Raw genomic sequence first — 18,227 nt, forward strand, 5'->3', positions numbered from 1 at the left:
TTCAATGTCAGTTGCAAATTCAAACAAAATGTCCATTATATTGTCATAGCCATGGACTAATGCTTGACAAGCATCTGCACGACATGACCAGCGTGTGTCACTTAGCTTTTTTGGCATGGACACAGAGAGGCCTTTCTCATCAAGCTGGTCTTTAAGCTTCTTGTAGCGCAGAGTTGAACCAGTAAAGAATGTATAAAGAGCTTGTACAAAATTAAAAAATCTTACAGCCTCACTACACGAATTTGCAGCATCCTTTCCGACAAGATTTAATGAGTGTCCAAAACAAGGTATGTACTTAGCATATTTATTCATGTTAAGAATTCTTGCTTGCATACCCTTGTAGTGGCCAGACATGTTGCTTGCATTGTCGTAACTTTGTCCCCGGCATTCTTGTATGGTAAGTCCAACGCTATTAAGAAATGCTAGGAGCGCATCTGCCATTTCTTCTCCTTTATGCCCTGTTGAGGGTAAAAAAGTAACAAAACGCTCGACAGGTCGATTTTCTTCTAAGTATCGAAAAATCACGGTGAGTTGGTCAGTATGAGAAGAATCCTCCGCTGAATCCACAGAAACAGAGTAGTATTTTGCCATTTTAATACGGTTGATGACAACTTCTAAGATCTTATCCCCAGTAATTTGTATGAGTTCCTCACAGACATTTGCTGATAAATAACTTGTACATCCTTTGCCTTTGTTTGCCTTTGTTTGGATGTGTTGTGCTAGGAAAGCATCATACTCTGACAGTAATTCCAAAATACCGAGATAGTTGCCATTATGTGGGGATCCAATAGTCTGATCATCACCTCCAAAAGCCAATCCTCTCTCAGCAAGAACAACGATGACCCTAAGCAAACGTTTTACTAGGTTTTGCCCATAGGTGGTCAGCTCTTCAATTTGCTGTTGCGTTTTATAGTCAATCCGACATTCCAGTTTTGAAAATTTGGCTGTATCAATCACAGCGCGTATATGATGTTGAGACTGTTCATGGGATGAAATTTGTTCACTGGCATGTTTCCAGTCATCACTGGAAAATGCATTTGTTGATGAACTAAATAATTTGCAGTCAAAACAGTATATTCGGCCTCTGTTATTTGAGTAACAAAGCCACTTCCTTTCAACTTTGTCCCCATTGGGACAGTTACGAAGAAACATATCTGCTGTACAGCAACGTCCATCTTTAAATGATTTTGGAAATCCTTCATTGCGCAGTTTTTCCAGAGGTTTCCTTACTGACGGATTTCCATTTTTGGACCAATACTCCCACATCTCAAGAGTAGATGAGTTGGGCCACAAACCAATGTCAGTTAGGAAACCTGACTTTTCCATGGATTTTGGCAGTATTTCAACTGCTTCAGCAGTTGAGTCTTGTATTTCAACAGTATGGAAGGTAGGTTTCTCAACTTCCATGGGAACTGGAGTGGTTTCTAGTGACATGGGCTGATCAATGGAATCCACTGTGTTGACTTCAGAGCCATATTCTAATACACTTTGAGGAGGAATCTCTTCCTGAGAACATGTACTAGCATGTTCTTTAGAAGATCCACACGCAGAAGGCTGTGCAGAAGATCCACTTGTAGGTAAAAGAAAACCAGTTATTTTTGTAATTCTACATATTTTTTCCTCCAACTCCTGCTTCTTCTTCCGACATGTTGAGGGCAGTCAGGCTCCTGAATAAATAAATGCGATTGACACTTCCATTAACCAAAGTCAATAGAGTGAAAATGCATATATTTTAATAGGATTTTTGCATATTTAAAATGTTGATGTTACAGCCAAGCATGCTGTTTAACTTACTACAGATGCAAAGTTCCCACAGAAGGCATCTAACGAGAGCATGCGCCACACCAATCCCCTTCCTCCTCTCGCTGTTCTTCCATGCTTGTCTGCTCTTCCCTTCTGTAGCTGTGCTCATGACTGTTGCATGGATCTTCTCCAGACTCCAGTGCATGCATGTATACTGAAGACAAGCAGACTAAGGACATGGATTGCTGGAACCATGTCCTGTGGCTCGATGAGACCACGATAAACTTATTTGGTTCAGATGGTGTCACGCATGTGCGGCGGCAGCCAGGTGAGGAGTACACAAACAAGTGTGTCTTGCCTACAGTCAAAGCCGGTGCAAGGATTTTTAAGCTACACAGGCGAAGATGCATTTTTTCGACTCCCCACCCCCTCTTCACAAAAAAAAAAATGCATCTTCACCTGTGTGTCTTGTTGTAACTCCTCCCTTTGGATTCCTTACCCCTTTTGTGCTCTAGTGTATTATATTCCCCCTTTAGTGTGTCTTACTCCCCCCCAGCCCCTTTCTGTGTCTCTTCCTTACCCCAGCCCCTTTCTGGATCTCTTTCTTATCCCAGCCCCTTTCTGTGTCTCTTCCTTACACCAGCCCCTTTCTGGATCTCTTTCTTACCCCAGCCCCTTTCTGTGTCTCCTCCACCACAGTCCCTCTGTGTGTCTCTTTTTCACCTCAGTCCATTTTGTGAGTCCCTCCCCTCCAGATCCCTTTGTGTGTCTTTTCTTCCATGCCACAGGCACACAGGCATCGATTTCAGGCACACAGTCATAAAATGCACACAATCATTCTTTATCCGGAGAATAGATCAGCACACGCTGCATCCTCTGTCGGTTTTCAAGTCGGCTCCTGCATGCCCCCCTTTGCAAGTGTAACCACGTGTTAAGTCATCACTCCTCCCCCCCTTCTGCACACTGAACGCAACAACTACTATTCATACTGCAACTGTATCCAGCAACTAACGCTAAGTATCAGAGAGATCAGGGAGGTCTCAGCAAAGTACTCTGAAAGTTTTAGGTTGTAATGGCAGTGGTTCAGGGAAATTTGGAGAAAGCTTCATGGTTATATATGCAGGAGCTGAAGGGTACCTCTGGATATAACCGAATGCAGTCGAAGTGCCGAAGTCGTTGAAGTGGCCGCCATTCGACAAACAAACACGTGGTGGCGGACATTTTAACTTATTCGAACACGGTCAGCAGTGTGTGCAGCCAAATCTATGGAACTGTTTGCGTCTACCCAAATGCACGAACACCGCTGACCCGTACCTTCTTCGACACTGCGGCTGGAGACTAAGTCCCGTTCGAAGATTCAAACGCTCGTTCGAATTGTTTTCTCGGTGTAAAATAGACCGACTGCATAGCCCAAATCCATGGAACTGTTTGGGGCAGGAAAATGTGCTTGCGGTCGGTCATAAAGGACTTCCAGCTAACTCTTAAACCCTGGATGGAATTGGCTGAATTTTGGACATGTTTGTAAGTAAAGTATGCTGATTATTAATATGTGTTTTTTTATGAAGATTGAATGTATAGTTTTGGAGTTATACAAATGTATACGTTTTAGCTTGGAGATAATTTAGGAGATACTCAATTATCTCCCAAGCAGAGGGGACGGAATATGTGGGATGTAACCGATATTTGATTGGTTAATGCCTAATTGCCTGTGGTCGTCTCCCTTGCAGGGGAGCACTGCATAAAAGCAGAGCACCTGCCATTAACCCCTTAAGGACACATGACATGTGTGACATGTCATGATTCCCTTTTATTCCAGAAGTTTGGTCCTTAAGGGGTTAAACATCAGTTCTTCTTCACCCTCAATCTAGAGTCCTGTCTCTTATTGGGGGAATTGCTATATCACTACAAGGGATTGCTGTTCTCTGCATGCTCCCTTGGATAATCACTTCTAAGCTCTTGTAAGAGCTTACTCCTGCTTCACTCTCTTGGAGGAGCGGTTCACCCACTGGAACCTGGAGCCTTGTCGTAGATCCAGGGTGGGTAGGAGACGGCGAGATCCCAACCAAGCTGCGGCGGTTCGTGGGGTCTACGGTGGTTGTGGTGTCTGCTGGAGCGCTTGGAGCCCTCTGTAAGCGCTAGGAGCATCCTTCAACGGAGGTACTCAGTCGGGGTGCCATGTGATCCGTTACAATAACTGTAAGGAGAGTGGAGAAGATTGGAAAAAACAAACAATAAAACTGATAAAGTTTATCACTACTTAAGCCTACTGGATCCATTTAAGGAAAAGAGGAACTCCCTCCAAATAAAAGAAAGAGAGAAGGGAAGAAAAAGGAGAAAAAAAAGGGGGGGAGGAGAAAGGGAGAGGGAAAAGAAAAAAGAGAAAAAAAAGAGGATTCCAAGTAGTCATCTGAAAGCAATATATATATATATATATATATATATATATATATATATATATATATATATATATATATATATATACACTCTTGAATCTGAAGAAAGAGAAAATAATATATTTGGAAAGGAGCAGGGAGGGATAAGGTGAGAGAGAGAAGTAAAGGGGGAAACCAAGAATCAAACTTAGTTCTCTGATACTGATCCATAAAGGATCACTCACTCAGGGAATATTTTTTTTTTTGACTGGTAAAAAATATAAATGGAAAGAATGTGGCAGAGACCATAAAGATTGGCAAAAAAAAAAAAAAAAAAGAAAAAAAATCTTGGAAAAAGAAAAAGAAAATAGAGAGCCAATTAAGCAGATCTGATTAACGTCACCTTATAGCCCCTAGGGGGCATTGGATAATCAGCACCAGGTGTATGAAGCTTTCCTAATATTTAAGACTAAACAATCTAACACGGATAAAGAAAAGCCCTACCCCCTAAGGGAAGAGCAAAGAAAAGATGGAGAAAAGGGAATACTCATAAGTAACTAAATATATTCCTATATCAAAATATAGTTATATCAGGATATAATCATGTTTAGGAGAGATATCATAGGACCTTCAAACCGCCAGAAATTCAAAGCTCAAAACCACGCAATGTTATCATATGCTGCACATCATCCAGACTCCAGATCAGATTATAAAAGCGGCAATTCACTTGATCCCTGCATACGCACAAATAAAGATCTATCTTATCACACCAGAACAGAAAGAAGACAATACATTGACTTAACAAAAATACTCAGAAATAAGGAAATAAAATATAAATGGGGTTTCCCCACAACAATAATTTTATCCTACGAACATAGCACAGTAACATTAGATTCTCCAGAAAAATTGGCCTTTTGGCTAAAAGAAAAAAACCTGCAAAATGGATAGGAATAAGAAGAGAAGATTTTACAGTGTATATATTTTACGTGCCCTCTCTCCCCCTCCTTCCCTCCTTCCCTCCTTTCCTCTTTAGAAGAAAATTGTTACGGTACCTTGTGTAATAAATGTCCAAACCGCCGTTTAGTAGATATTCCCCGGTCACAATACTGTAGTCATTAGCGTATGCAGCCTAACCATGCGAACCGCTAGTTAGGGAATCCTCCAAACTCTCGAACGGTACCGGTACGGTTGTCTATCTTCTGAGCTCCAATCATACGAATCGCCACTTACAGCCGAATGGCAATAGGACCTAAGCGGCATATAATCCCCATAAGCAGTCTCTAGTTATTTATGCAGGTCTCCCACTTGGTGGACACTCCCCTAGGGGACCAAATGGAAGACTGATATAATAGAAGGACATGAGGAAATTTCAGACATACATCCCCCTAGTATTCCCAGCATGCATCACAGTTTCCTTCCCTCTGCTCAGGAGATAATTGGGAAGTAATTCAATTATCTCCTCGAGCAGAGGCCCATCGCCATTTTAACTTCAGGTTATAAAAGACATTAAAATCCATAACTTTACAACTGCCGAACATATTGTATTCGTATAACCCATCCCCAGATAGCCTGGATCTAAACGCATATTATTGACGAATAGCGCTCAGATCCCATACGTATAGTTCAATCGCCATGGAGTCAAGGTCTGTTATAGTCTTTCGGTATGCGATTGACTCCATGGGACGGCTATCTGAGTTCAAGTCTATTCGTGCTGCCAGCGTTCGTATATCCCGGGCAATGGAGAAGGGAAGGTTGATGGCCACAGCGGTGTTCGGTTGATTAAGTGTCCGTTTTGAGTTCCATGGAATAACTGTCGAACACCGCTGGGCTTTCACACAGGCAAAATGGCCGCCACCTCGTGGTCAACATACGAACAACGACCACCCTGTCTTCGGTCTTAATTGAGAAGTGGCTGCGGTTAACCTCAACGTTCTAATTGGGATCAATAGGTTAACGAGCAGCACACTCCTCTCCTGGGTGGCCGTCCGTTCGGTAGTGGCGGTCGGCAAACAAATGTATTCCCCTAGTCCAGGCATACGAACGGGGAATACAGGCAAATGGCAAAACAGACGAACACAGTGGGTTTAGTCCAGACGGATGGGTCTGTCACAAAAATTCTTCATTATATTTTGGAAAATAATAGGATCAAGGATTCTTCTAAAAAATATTAGACTTCCCTCATTATATAAGCCGCTATAAAAGATCAACATAAGATTTGAGAAAATTGAAATGAAATATAAATTGGAATATAACACAGTGTTACAGGACTCTATAAAATAAGTGACTACACGATTGTGGGAGTAATCTGGAACTCTTCTTTTTGATTTTTTTTTTTTTTTTTGCATAAAACCAATGACTAAGTAAAAATAGGGGGGGAAAGGGAAAGAAAAAGAACAGGGGAGATATGGTTCATAATTGAACGATAAATATACATGATGGGTTACACTGCTAATTATTTAGTATATCTAAAAGAATCACAATATGGAATAATAGGATTATGCAAGGTACATAATATAAAAAGTAGTATTACATTTACTATATTTAAAATATAATTGGGGAATAAATTTACAAGATGGGTTCACTCTTACACAGTATGAGATACAACAATATAATAATATAGATATCACGTTATAAAAGAATTATTGCGGGGGGCGGAGCCTAGCCAGCAAGGGTTGCAGACGCGTGAGTACAGAGCTCCCGCTGAAATCAGCAATTTCTGAGGTTTTAACCCCGGTTAATCTGCAATTTCACCCACCACAAGCGATATATAGCCCAGAGGGGACCCAGCGACACGACTAACGTCCTAATCGGGACATTTCACGGCGAGAGACCGGAGAACCAACGCTGCGGCCGGCTGAACCGGAGCTGGGGAGAAGCGGACGATCTTCCCACTCACCGGCGCCCCACTAACCTGTGCACTCTCCTACCCCCCCCCCCCGACCGGCGGGGGTTATCCCGGTCTCTCAGCGCACCCGCCACTGCTCCCCTTTATGCCCAAGCGACGGACTCGCACCCAAACGGGAACGAAAGGGCCCAGCAAAGATGGCGGCGCAGGCTAAGCGCGGGAAGAAGCACCCAACTCCCAAGCCACCCAAGCACACAACGGAGTTCTTCCACAGGCTCTGTTCATATCTGTGGGAGAAACTAAAGGCTAGGAGACAGCCCTTCAGACTGGCGGTGAAAGCGATGGCGGCGTGGATCCGTCCGGCGACACGCCGCTGCCTGCAGTGGAACCCCCCACGTGGCCCCAGCATAATCTTCTGACGGGACAACACACGCACCCTTCAAATAAAGCATGGAGCCCGCAAGAGCACCCGACCTGCCTACCGACAAGTGGTCTCACCTACAGCCGTCCCGCAAAGAGCAAACCGACACAGAGAAACAAGCAGCGCTGACAGCAAAATAATTTACACGGCGGAGCCGCCCAGCGGGTGCAGTCAGGGATGGAGAGCTCTCCTACAAGCCGGAGTCTCATCAAGGTACCCACTTTTCCAGCAAAATCGGAGCCTCATCATATCGCTACATATGGATGTCACCGCGGCCCCCGCTGCAGGAATCGGATGAGCAAACATGGTCAAGGACTGACTCTCCTCTGCAACATGGACTCTATCACCACAATATCAGACTGCTACCGCAGGGGAGGGCAAGAGGTTTTACTGTATTATTTTGCTTCAGTTTTGTTTTAACATATTGAAAACCAATGTATGCCACACCAGGGCTACAGAATACCCACTCAAATCTTACAAGTCCCACGCTAGTATCCACTTTAATTCTTAAAACTAGACAGCTAGCCACTTTCAACATATGCAAGTCCCATCAAGTAACCTCACCGTGTCAATATGCATCATAGGCTAAACTTACCTGTTACTTGCATTCTAAGACCAAACTTAGTAATATTATCTCAGGCTAAAATGTTTTACGCAGCATGTATAACCTATTAGTTCCTTTTCCTTTATCTCACTACGCCTGTCCATGTATACTAAGCTACAGCTACTAATCGACGAATAATTCACAATGACAGACGTAGTTACCCAGCTTGTATTTAGATTGTGTTATCAAAAAAAGTTTTTGTGCGTTTTCTCTGATGCTGTTCAGCAGTTAGCGACTAAAAGCTTGAATTCTGTTTGTGAATACTGTTGTGGCATTACTGATAAACGACTGTTAAACCATGCACAGCAAAAATAAAGAATAAAAAAAAAAAAAAAAAAAGAATTATTGCACATATCTTATAACACATTATGAAACATAGTTTATTCACATAAAATAATAATAGAGGCCCTACGACACTAATTACCCTTCTCTTACCCATGCAGATAAAATAAACTGAAATTAGAGAAAGGGAAAGAAGAGAGGAAAGGGAAAGGGGCGGAAGGGAGGGATGGAGGAGAGAGTGGATAGTTCAATTAGATTGATAAGACCTGACATAGTAAAGAAAAGAGAGTGAATATAATACAATGGCTTTACAAGCAGGAGATGGAGAGAAGGTGTGAGAGAAGAGGATTAATAGGTGATTGAAGAGGAAGAGAGACGGGGACCAGATAAAGGAATTCATAATGTAGGAAAAAATAGATTAGCTCCTCTAGCAGACCTCTGCTCGGGTTGCCATTGTAAATGGCAATTATTTTGGTGCCCCTGGTTTCGGGTAAGGTACCCACAGGGACACTTTGGTACCCTAATATTTATGGGGGTTTTATATGTTATATGTGTATTTGTTTGCTCGGTCTGTGATGGAACTGGAACTTTGTTGTGTGGGCTCGAGGTGGTGGTGGTGGTGGGGGGGAGGGGGTTGATGATTCAGAGAAGGAATTAGTTAGAAACTATGGTTAGATTTGCTACGATAAATACCCAGGTACTTAATTCTCCATTTAAAAGATCCATATTACTAGAATATTTGAAGAAACAGAAAATTGATATCTGTGGTGTACAGGAAACACATTGGAGAAAGAAGGACAATAATAACTTAAGATCTAAAATTTACACGCAGTCCTTTCTGCATCTTTTGAACACAATAAAAAATGAGGGGTTGCTATATTGATATCCAGAAATCTGAATTTCAGGAATATATATATAGAGAACTAGATATCGAGGGAAGATATATTATAGTAGTTTGTGATATCGATAGCATCATATATACAATAGCTAATCTTTATGCACCAAACCATTCTTCATTAACATTTATAACTAAAGTCCTAAAAAGAATGGACATGGTTAAACGAGGAATCCCAGTGATTCCAGGGGCTTTTAGTATTTAGTATTTAGTATTTGAGCCACTATTAGACTTTACTTGTTTTTAAAAATCTTATTATGCATATTCTCGCATAGACTTTGTGTTGGGGAATATTAATTTAGCGCAACAAACAAAATTTATTATAATAAATTAAATTACATGGTCAGACCACAATGCAGTCATTCTGGATGTTAAAGACACCTTTGAAATTCCAAGACCAGAATGGAGATTAAATAACAATATTCTGTCAAACAAAAAGGATATAGAATTTATTAACCCCTTAAAACTGGAGGGCGTACCATTACGCCCTATTTTAAGCGACTCTAAACGCTGCAGGGCGTAATAGTAAACCCTACGTTTTTTTTTTTACTTACCCGGTCGCCGGCGATCCCACGCAGGCGATCGTGGTTGGGGGAACTCCCAGGGAGCCCCACGCGGCACATCCGTCATCCTGCAGCCCCACCGGCCATGTGAGAGTGAGGTCTTTGCGAGGACCTCACAATCACATGGCCGGGTTAGCTGCCTGCTGCATTGCCAGCAGGGGGACTGCCTGTAATGACAGGTAGTCCCCCTGCTGGCTGGAAATAAAATAAAGTTAAATAAGTGTAATATATATATATATATATATATATATATATATATATATATATATACTTAGATTATAAATATATATATATATATATATATATATATATATATATATATATATACACATACACTGTCTAGGTGTATTTTACTATTAACCCATTAATGCCGTTACGGCGTTCTATGCCGTCCCGCATTTAGTGGGCTTTAAAGCCGTTGCGGCGGCATAGAACGCCGTGACGGCTTTGAGCCCTGGAGTGCCCGGGTTACTTACCTTCCTGGCACTCTGCTTCAGGATGACTGCCTCACAGAGTATTTTGATCCTTGAGTAAACAACTCATTACCCCCTGTTTTTTACTCAAGGATCAAAATACTCTTTTCTAATGGGATTTGACCTTGGGAGGGGATCTTTGTTTATTTTCTAATATATATTTTTTCTAATCTTCCCTAAGACCTTATATTTGGTACTATTATAGGTTTGACACTACTTAAGGCAGTGCGATATATCTAGCCTGCTTTTTTTGTTTTTGTTATATTTTTTTGTTTTTGTTATATTTTTAAAGTGCAATTTCAAACAGATTAGACTTTGATGGTGTGTCTGTTATATGCTGAGATTTTTCTTTTAAGGTTATATGTTGGGTTACTGTGTGCATTAACTTCTATGGATATTCATGGCATTATATTGCTTATAACTGTATTCCATTTCTACATGGATGTTAGCTACAGTCACCCTAATAAACCTGCTTGCTAATTAGCACTTTTTGCCATTAATAAGCAACAAGTAAGTTTAGCCTCTTAACACTATTAGGCTTCTTCACATTTATTTGATGTAAGCTAAATTTATACTAGCATTGATAATAGCACTATTAGAGAGAGATTACCTCTACATTTACCTGTCACAGCACTCTGATTGGTTGGCTTGAAATCCACCAATCAGAGTGCTCTGTGACATTTTACACAGCGTGGGAAAGTTCTTTGAAATTTTCCCATGCTGTGTAATTTGACTTGTAACACTCTGATTGGTTACTTAATCCACCAATCAGAGTGTTATGAGTCAAATTACACAGCGTGGGAAAATTCCAAAGAACTTTCCCTCGCTGTGTAAAATTACACAGAGCACTCTGATTGGTTAGCTTGAAATCCAGCCAATCAGAGTGCTCTGTGTCATTTCACACAGTGTGGGAAAGTTCTTTGGAATTTTCCCACGCTGTGTAAAATGACACAGAGCACTCTGATAGGTTAGCTTGAAATCCAGTCAATCAGAGTGCTCTGTGTCATTTCACACAGTGTGGGAAAGTTCTTTGGAACTTTCCCACGCTGTGTAAAATGTCACAGAGCATTCTGATTGGTGGATATCAAGCCAACCAATCAGAGTGCTGTGACAGGTAAATGTAGAGACTTACCTGTCAGTCTCTTCATTTACCTGTCAGAGCACTCTGATTGGATGACTTAAACCCACCAATCAGAGTGCTCTGAGCCTAATTGCAGGGCGGGGCAAGGCTTTATAATACAGTGATATGTCCGTGTTCGGGTCCGGAGTCCATAAAACGTTATGTTCGGGTTCGCTCAACTCTAATCAAGAGTCCAAAAAGTAAGTCCAAAACAGTCTATGCCTGATAAATACAGCAAAAAGTCCAAATAAAACCTTGTATAAGAAGTAAATCACAATCTTGTCAGGGGAAGTATTCCTCAGTAAGGTATGGGCATGGGATATTCGTGAAATCCGTATGAAAAAATAAAAAGACAGCAAATAATGTTGCAGTATATCCCAACAGGTAGTAAGTACTATTTTGTAAGAGGTCTATATGGTCCTACTAACGTTTTCCAGAGCTATAAGACTAGCTGTAGTGTGGATGGCATACAGTGGTACAAACCCCAGTTATGGGATAAGTGGAGTTTTGTAGTAGATGGATATCTTGTTGGTATAAGGACCGTATGCAATCTAAAAGAAATAATAATAGTGCCTATTGTTTATTTTTTTTATTTTTTCCGATTTATACTTTATACAAAGTTAAACATAAGTAATTGTATAGCGAGATTACAACTCAGGTATACCACCCCATGTACAGGTTTTTGGGGGGTTTCGAAACGTACAGGGTCATATATAGCAAGTTACCCTTTTCAGTTTATACACATTGCCTTTTAGACCATATATCAGCCCAAGAATGAAAATTACCTCATTATGGCATACCATTTGAAAAAATAGATAACTCCGGTTATTCAAAATGGGGTATGTTCAGTCTTTTCTAGTAGCCACTTGGTCACAAACACTGGCCAAATTTAGCTTTCATATTTGTTTTTGTTTTTTTCAATTTTTCATAAATAAATCACCCTTTTGCTGATGATATCATCAGCATTATATATTGTACTGCTCTTAAACACTCATATTTGTATTAATTTCTCATGAGTTCAAGAGTACTCCCCATGTCAAAGGGTCAAATTTATGACTTGCCCATTTCCGTTTTTGCAATTTAAAATTTACCAGATTGGTTGTGTTGCCTTTGAGACGTTATGGCAGCCCAGGGATGAGAATTATCCCCATCCTGGCATACCATTTGAAAAAGTAGACAACCCAGCGTATTCATAATTCTGTATATTTATCTTTGTTAGAAGCCACTTAGTTACAAACCCTGGTTAACGTCAGATTCCATTAGTTTTTTTGCATTTTTTACACAAATACTACACTTTCACTGATTATATCATCGGCATGATACATTATTCTGTTTTAAATAATTGTGTTCAGCAATGTTTCCTGAGTAAAACAGTACCCTCCATGTACAGGTATTATGGTGTTTTGGAAATTTAAAGAAAGGTTAAATATAGGGCGTGTGAATTAAATTATCTGGACTTTCTATCTGGGCTGCCAGGTAGGTCACTCAAATTATAATTAATACAATCACCAAATTATATAAAAGTATTACATAAATATACATATAGAATTTAAATATATATAGATATACATATAGTATATATTTTTGTAATTATTTATGTAAATATATATGTATACACAAACACACACTTTTCTATTTTTCTATGGAGGAGGGCTGAGAGCCTTAGGCCTGGGGGGCAAAACCGGTCAAGTGCCCCATTGCACCACCAAATCAGTTCACCATCCATGCCCACCTTTTCCTGGTTTTATAACGGATATTGATGTTATGCTAATCAGTAGCTCTTTGCCATACCCGCTCATTCACGGCTCTGACTTGCAATGTTGTCCGAGCGCAGGCTGAGAATATCTGAGCCTGTGTTCTGACTCACTAACTGAGCACCGGAACCACGAGAAGAGCATATAATCTGACTGCACCTACTGCTGGTGCGCACCAGTGGACCACCAGCGAATTGTTAAATTGAATATGCTGGTGTCCCCAACTTGTGAGCTGTGTTGGCCACCGGGTGCCTCTGTTGTCATGGTACCCTGCGTGACCGCACAGCGTGCACACCCCAACGGCTGGCCCTGCTGACACACACTGATGTTACTACTTAGACATCCCTCAGTATTAATACAGACATCAGATTAACCACCAATAAACTGTGGAGAGCTGATTCCCCCTCCCCCCCCCCCCCCCAAATTTATAAAGATTTGCTTACTGGATTTATTGTAAGATTAAATCATGCCTCCTCCTCTCTCTCTCACATGCGCTGCTCTGTAGGCTGGGAGGAAGTGAAGAGTAATCACATTCTCACAGCACAGCGCCACCTGTGGCTGCATGGGGAACAGCTGTTTAATGTAATGCTTGCAGGACGGCCAGCTGCCGCAGAACCTCTTTGTTCCCGTCTCTGCAAAGGGCTCCAGGCACTGCTTGCTGTGAGTGTGAGCCACTGTAAATTAGGGGCAGAGGGCACTTGCACTGCGGTAAAGACGGATCTGGGCAGGAGGAGAGTGCTGTGCAATCAGTGCACCAGTAGACTGGTGCACCTGCCCCAAGATCAGAGCCAGTGCAAGGATTTTTGCCGCCCTAGGCAAAATAAAAATTTGCCGCGTCCCCATGTGACATCACAATGCCCCACCTATATGATCTGCCATATGAACTAATGCCAATGCTGCACACAGTGTGTGTTTACATTAAAAAGCCTGCAGGGACCGGCTATAGACACCAGAACCACTTCAATAAGCTGAAGTGGTGCTGGGGACTATAGTGTCCCTTTAATGTGAGGTAAATTATAGATTAGTGTCACTAATAATATACTAGATTGCCTTCTTACAACCAGATGAGGATGATGATGGGATGCAGTTTGGCTCCACTGGTCTGGTGTAGAACAGTATCTCTGGAGGCTGCTTGTAACTGTGGTCACAAAATTCAAAGTTCTAATAGAATGGGAAGCAGCTCCATTTTTTTTTTTTTGGGGGGGGGGCCCTTACACAGCTCAAGGTCTGGGCCCCAGGGCCTGACAGTGAGTATGCCCATAAGGCCCACCTAAAAGTCCACCTACATGTTCCACCTATGAGTTCGCTCACAGGGAGTGGAGTGTGTAGGGGATGTGTTATGTGTTATTGTAGAGGATCTAATGTGTGCGCTTATGGTATGTAGTGTATAGGGATACGAGTTTGTGTAGGTGATGCAGTGTATTTGTTTGTAGTGGAAGCAGTGTGTGTTTGTGTATAAGGGATGTTTTGTGTGAATCTGTGTTTGTTTGCATAAGGGATGCAAGGTGTGTGTCTGTAAGTGTGTGCATTGAGTGTGTGTAAGAAATGCATTCTGTTTCTGTGTATATGTAAGAGAAGCAGTGTGTGTGTGTGTTTGCATGTGTGTGTAAGGGTTTGCATTGTGTGTTTCTGTGTATGTGTGCAAATGATGCTTTGTGTGTAATGGATGCATTGTGTGTTTTCTCTGTGTGTAAGGGAAGCATGTTGTGTTTCTGTGTGTGTGTAGGGATGCATGGTGTGTGCGCGTAGTGTTAAAGAGCTCCTTGTCCTGCCCCCTGTCCTATAGAGCTCTCCCCTGCCCCTTAGTGGTCTCTCCTCGCCCCCCCCTCCCCTAGCAGTCACTTCTCAAACCCACCCACCCTCCCTGTGCTCTTCTCATCCCCCCCCAAACCTCTGGTGTTCTCCCCCACCCTCCCAAACCTCCGGTGTTCTTTTCACCCCCCCTTCCTGTGTTCTTCTAACTCCCCCCTCCATGTGTTCTCCTCACTCCCCCCTCCCCTGTTCTCCTCACCTTCCCCCATGTGTTCTCCTCACTTCCCCCATGTGTTCTCACTCCCCCCAGTGTTCTACTCACTCCCCCCATCTTCCCTGTGTTCTTCTCACTCCCCCACCCTCCCTGTGTTCTTCTCACTCCCCCACCCTCCCTGTGTTCTTCTCACCTCCCCCCCTCCCTCCCTGTGTTCTCCTCATCTCCCCTTCCCCCTCCTCCCTGTGTTCTTCTTACTCTCCCCCCGTGTGCTTCTTAATCCCTCGTTCTTCTTAATTCCCCCCCTTTTATTCTTAATCGCCCCACTCCCCCTGTTCTTCTTAATCACCCCTCCCTGTTCTTCGTAATCACCCCTCCCTGTTCTTCTTAATCACCCCCCTGTTCTTCTTAATCTCCCCACCCCCCTGTTCTTCTTAATCTCCCCACCCCCCTGTTCTTCTTAATCTCCCCACCCCCCTGTTCTTCTTAATCTCCCACCCCCCTGTTCTTCTTAATCCCCCCACCCCTCCCCCTTCTTCTTAATCCTACCGTTCTTCTTACTCCCGCTCCCCCCCTCACATCCCCTCTCCTCCCCTGTAGCGTGGCCGAGCTCCTTTCCGGTCAGCGGTGCCCGGCCGGAGTGATAGGAAGGTGCACACTCAGTGTGCACTTCCAGTCAGTCCGGCCGGATACAGGAAACAAAAACTCCTGTTCCACACGGAGTTTCTGTTTCCTGTACCCGGCTGGACTGACAGGAAATATACACTGAGTGACTGAGTGTGCACTTTCCTATCACTCCGTCTGGGCACCGTGGACCGCAGAGGAGCTCGGCCATGCTACAGGGGAGGGTAAGTGAGGAAAGAAGCTGTGCTGCAGTCGCCTGAGGATCTTAACAGAGTGCTCAGGCGGCTGCAGCATTACGACCGGCCCTGCAGCGGCCGGTCTTAAAATGATTTGGGGCGGTCTGGGGGGCAATTGCCTCCCTGCCCCCTGGCCCAGCCTGCCCCTGTCTGTAGCCAGCTATTGGAACCATGTGATTGCTCTGTGAGTGCAATCACAAGGCCCTCAGGGGTCTCATTTGCCAGGGGAGACTGCCTGGGCTGTAAACATCGTGGCGGTGGTAAGTACCGCGGACTTCCTGAGGCTCAAAGCCATTAAGGCTTTCCATGCCGCTGCAACAGCTTTCATGCACATTAATATGGGGAAGGCATGGAACGCCGTAACGGCGGGAGAGGTTCAGATACACCTCATCGGTATGTATCCAGGTGCTCAGGCTAGCGGTGTCCAAAATTTTCCAGTAAGGCTGAAATTTCAGAAATGCAGAAAGTGCTAGCACAATCCTGTAAATGATGCACTTGGAAAAGGTTCTCAGAAAGCCATCTTTATTATATCAAAAACAGAGCAGATTGCATATTCTGATGCTTTTAGTCCAGACAAAACCAGACGATACAATCTCCAACGTTTTTGATATAGTAAAGATGGCTTGCTGAGGCCTTTTTTTTTGTATTCATTGTTTACAGTTTGTACTGGCATTATCTGAATTTCTGATATTTCTGCCTGTTTTTAAGCCCTGATCAACATTAACCAAGCTGAATATTTTCATGCTTAATTACTAAAGTGAGAATTTAAGGTGAATTCAAAGGCACCACATTTTTAAGTTCAGCTATTTCAATCTTAAATTTGAAATTCCTTTTAGTTTTGCCTTTCATTCTCACTTTAATGAATAGCCCTCTTAGATCTATTTACAATAATATACATTTGACAAATAACAGATTCTAAGACTTTAATTTATGCACCCAGCATTGTCCAAGCACAATTTAAAGAAACAATATAGCATTAGGAATACAGACATCTATTTCTAACACTATAGTGTCCTACTAAGCATGTATCTGCCCCTCTTCCCCTGTTTGAAGTAACAAAATCAGTTTAACTTATATTAACTCACTCACCACATTGGTCTCTGCTCTGCCACTCTATCTCCCTGGCTGAGATAATCAATTTAATCAACCAATGCTTCTCCATTGGGAAGCATTGCAAGGCTAGTGCACATGTGAGGCAAAACACCATGCTGCACCAATCAAATGTTCACTATGATAATTTCAGTGCATGTTTATGCTTAGTGAACAACACAATATGCAAATCAAAATTACTATGTATCAATTATTGTATGCAAAAAAGTGCATATTCTTGACCAATATTAAAGAAGAGGTATATTTGTATAGTTTCACATTTAAAAAAAAAATCCCTAATCATACCATGTAATTCTAACTTTACAATGCTTAACAAAAAATCAGAGAAATAACATGGAAATAAAAGACCAAATCCATTATAGAAAGAGGTCAAGAACTTATGAATATACAACTTGGGGAATCATAGTTACAATGTAATGCAACGGGGTAGGAATTTGATGTTCACCTTTCATAAAACTGTCCATTTATGGCTGGAAACCATTCCATCGTGACAGAGTTACTCGTGTGCTCTACAATTTGTGGAGCTATGGGCACTGGCAGAGGTTTGGAGATGGGTTGCCAGCTTTGATAGACCAGATCCAGGTAACAGTGCATTCTGGCAACTTGATTGAGAGTGAAGGAGTCTGTGCAGTCATCATCTACAGGGAATGAAAAAAAAAAAAAAAATGAAAAAGAACAGGAAGGAAAGCTTGCATTGTGTACATAAAGATCTGAGATTTCTGTATCATTTTGAAAGTTAACTGTGACAAAATTTGTCCTGATACTGTCCAAACATTCCTTATCACATCTAAATGTAAGACATTCAAGTCAAAGAAGTACCAGTACAAAGACAACCACTATAGAATAGTGTAGCGGAAACAGTGCTAAAGGTGTAGTCCCTCTGATTTTCTCCAAACCAATTTCAAGAGTTTTAACAAATACAGGGTGATGAAAGACCAGCATTAAATTACATTCTTAATCCATCAAAAAAAAAACAAATTCTGTTAACTACATAAAAATGAATAAAATGTGTAATTGAATAAACAATTAATATTAATTTCCATCAAAGCTCAGAATTATCACATGATGCACCAAAAAAGTATAAATATTCACTAAGCACTGAGTCCTGGTGATAAAAAAACACAACAGAGGTGCACTTCATAAAAATTAATGATACTTACCGTTGGTAAGTAGAGCCAAGAACTTGCTCTAATATGAAAACGTATTAAAAAATAATCCA

General features: G+C 42.0%; 1 protein-coding gene across 1 annotated transcript in view; it reads right to left on the reverse strand.

The window, feature by feature from the left end:
* Positions 1-18,227, reverse strand: part of PAPPA (pappalysin 1) — a 2,329,021-nt gene that overhangs the window by 1,596,501 nt on the left and 714,293 nt on the right. Inside the window, exon 5 of the mRNA XM_063432310.1 lies at positions 17,454-17,646. Coding sequence (XP_063288380.1) covers positions 17,454-17,646 — 193 coding nt within the window. The remainder of the gene's footprint in view (positions 1-17,453; positions 17,647-18,227) is intronic.

This window comes from Pelobates fuscus, chromosome 9 (genome assembly GCF_036172605.1).
Source record: "Pelobates fuscus isolate aPelFus1 chromosome 9, aPelFus1.pri, whole genome shotgun sequence".
NCBI lineage: Eukaryota > Metazoa > Chordata > Amphibia > Anura > Pelobatidae > Pelobates > Pelobates fuscus.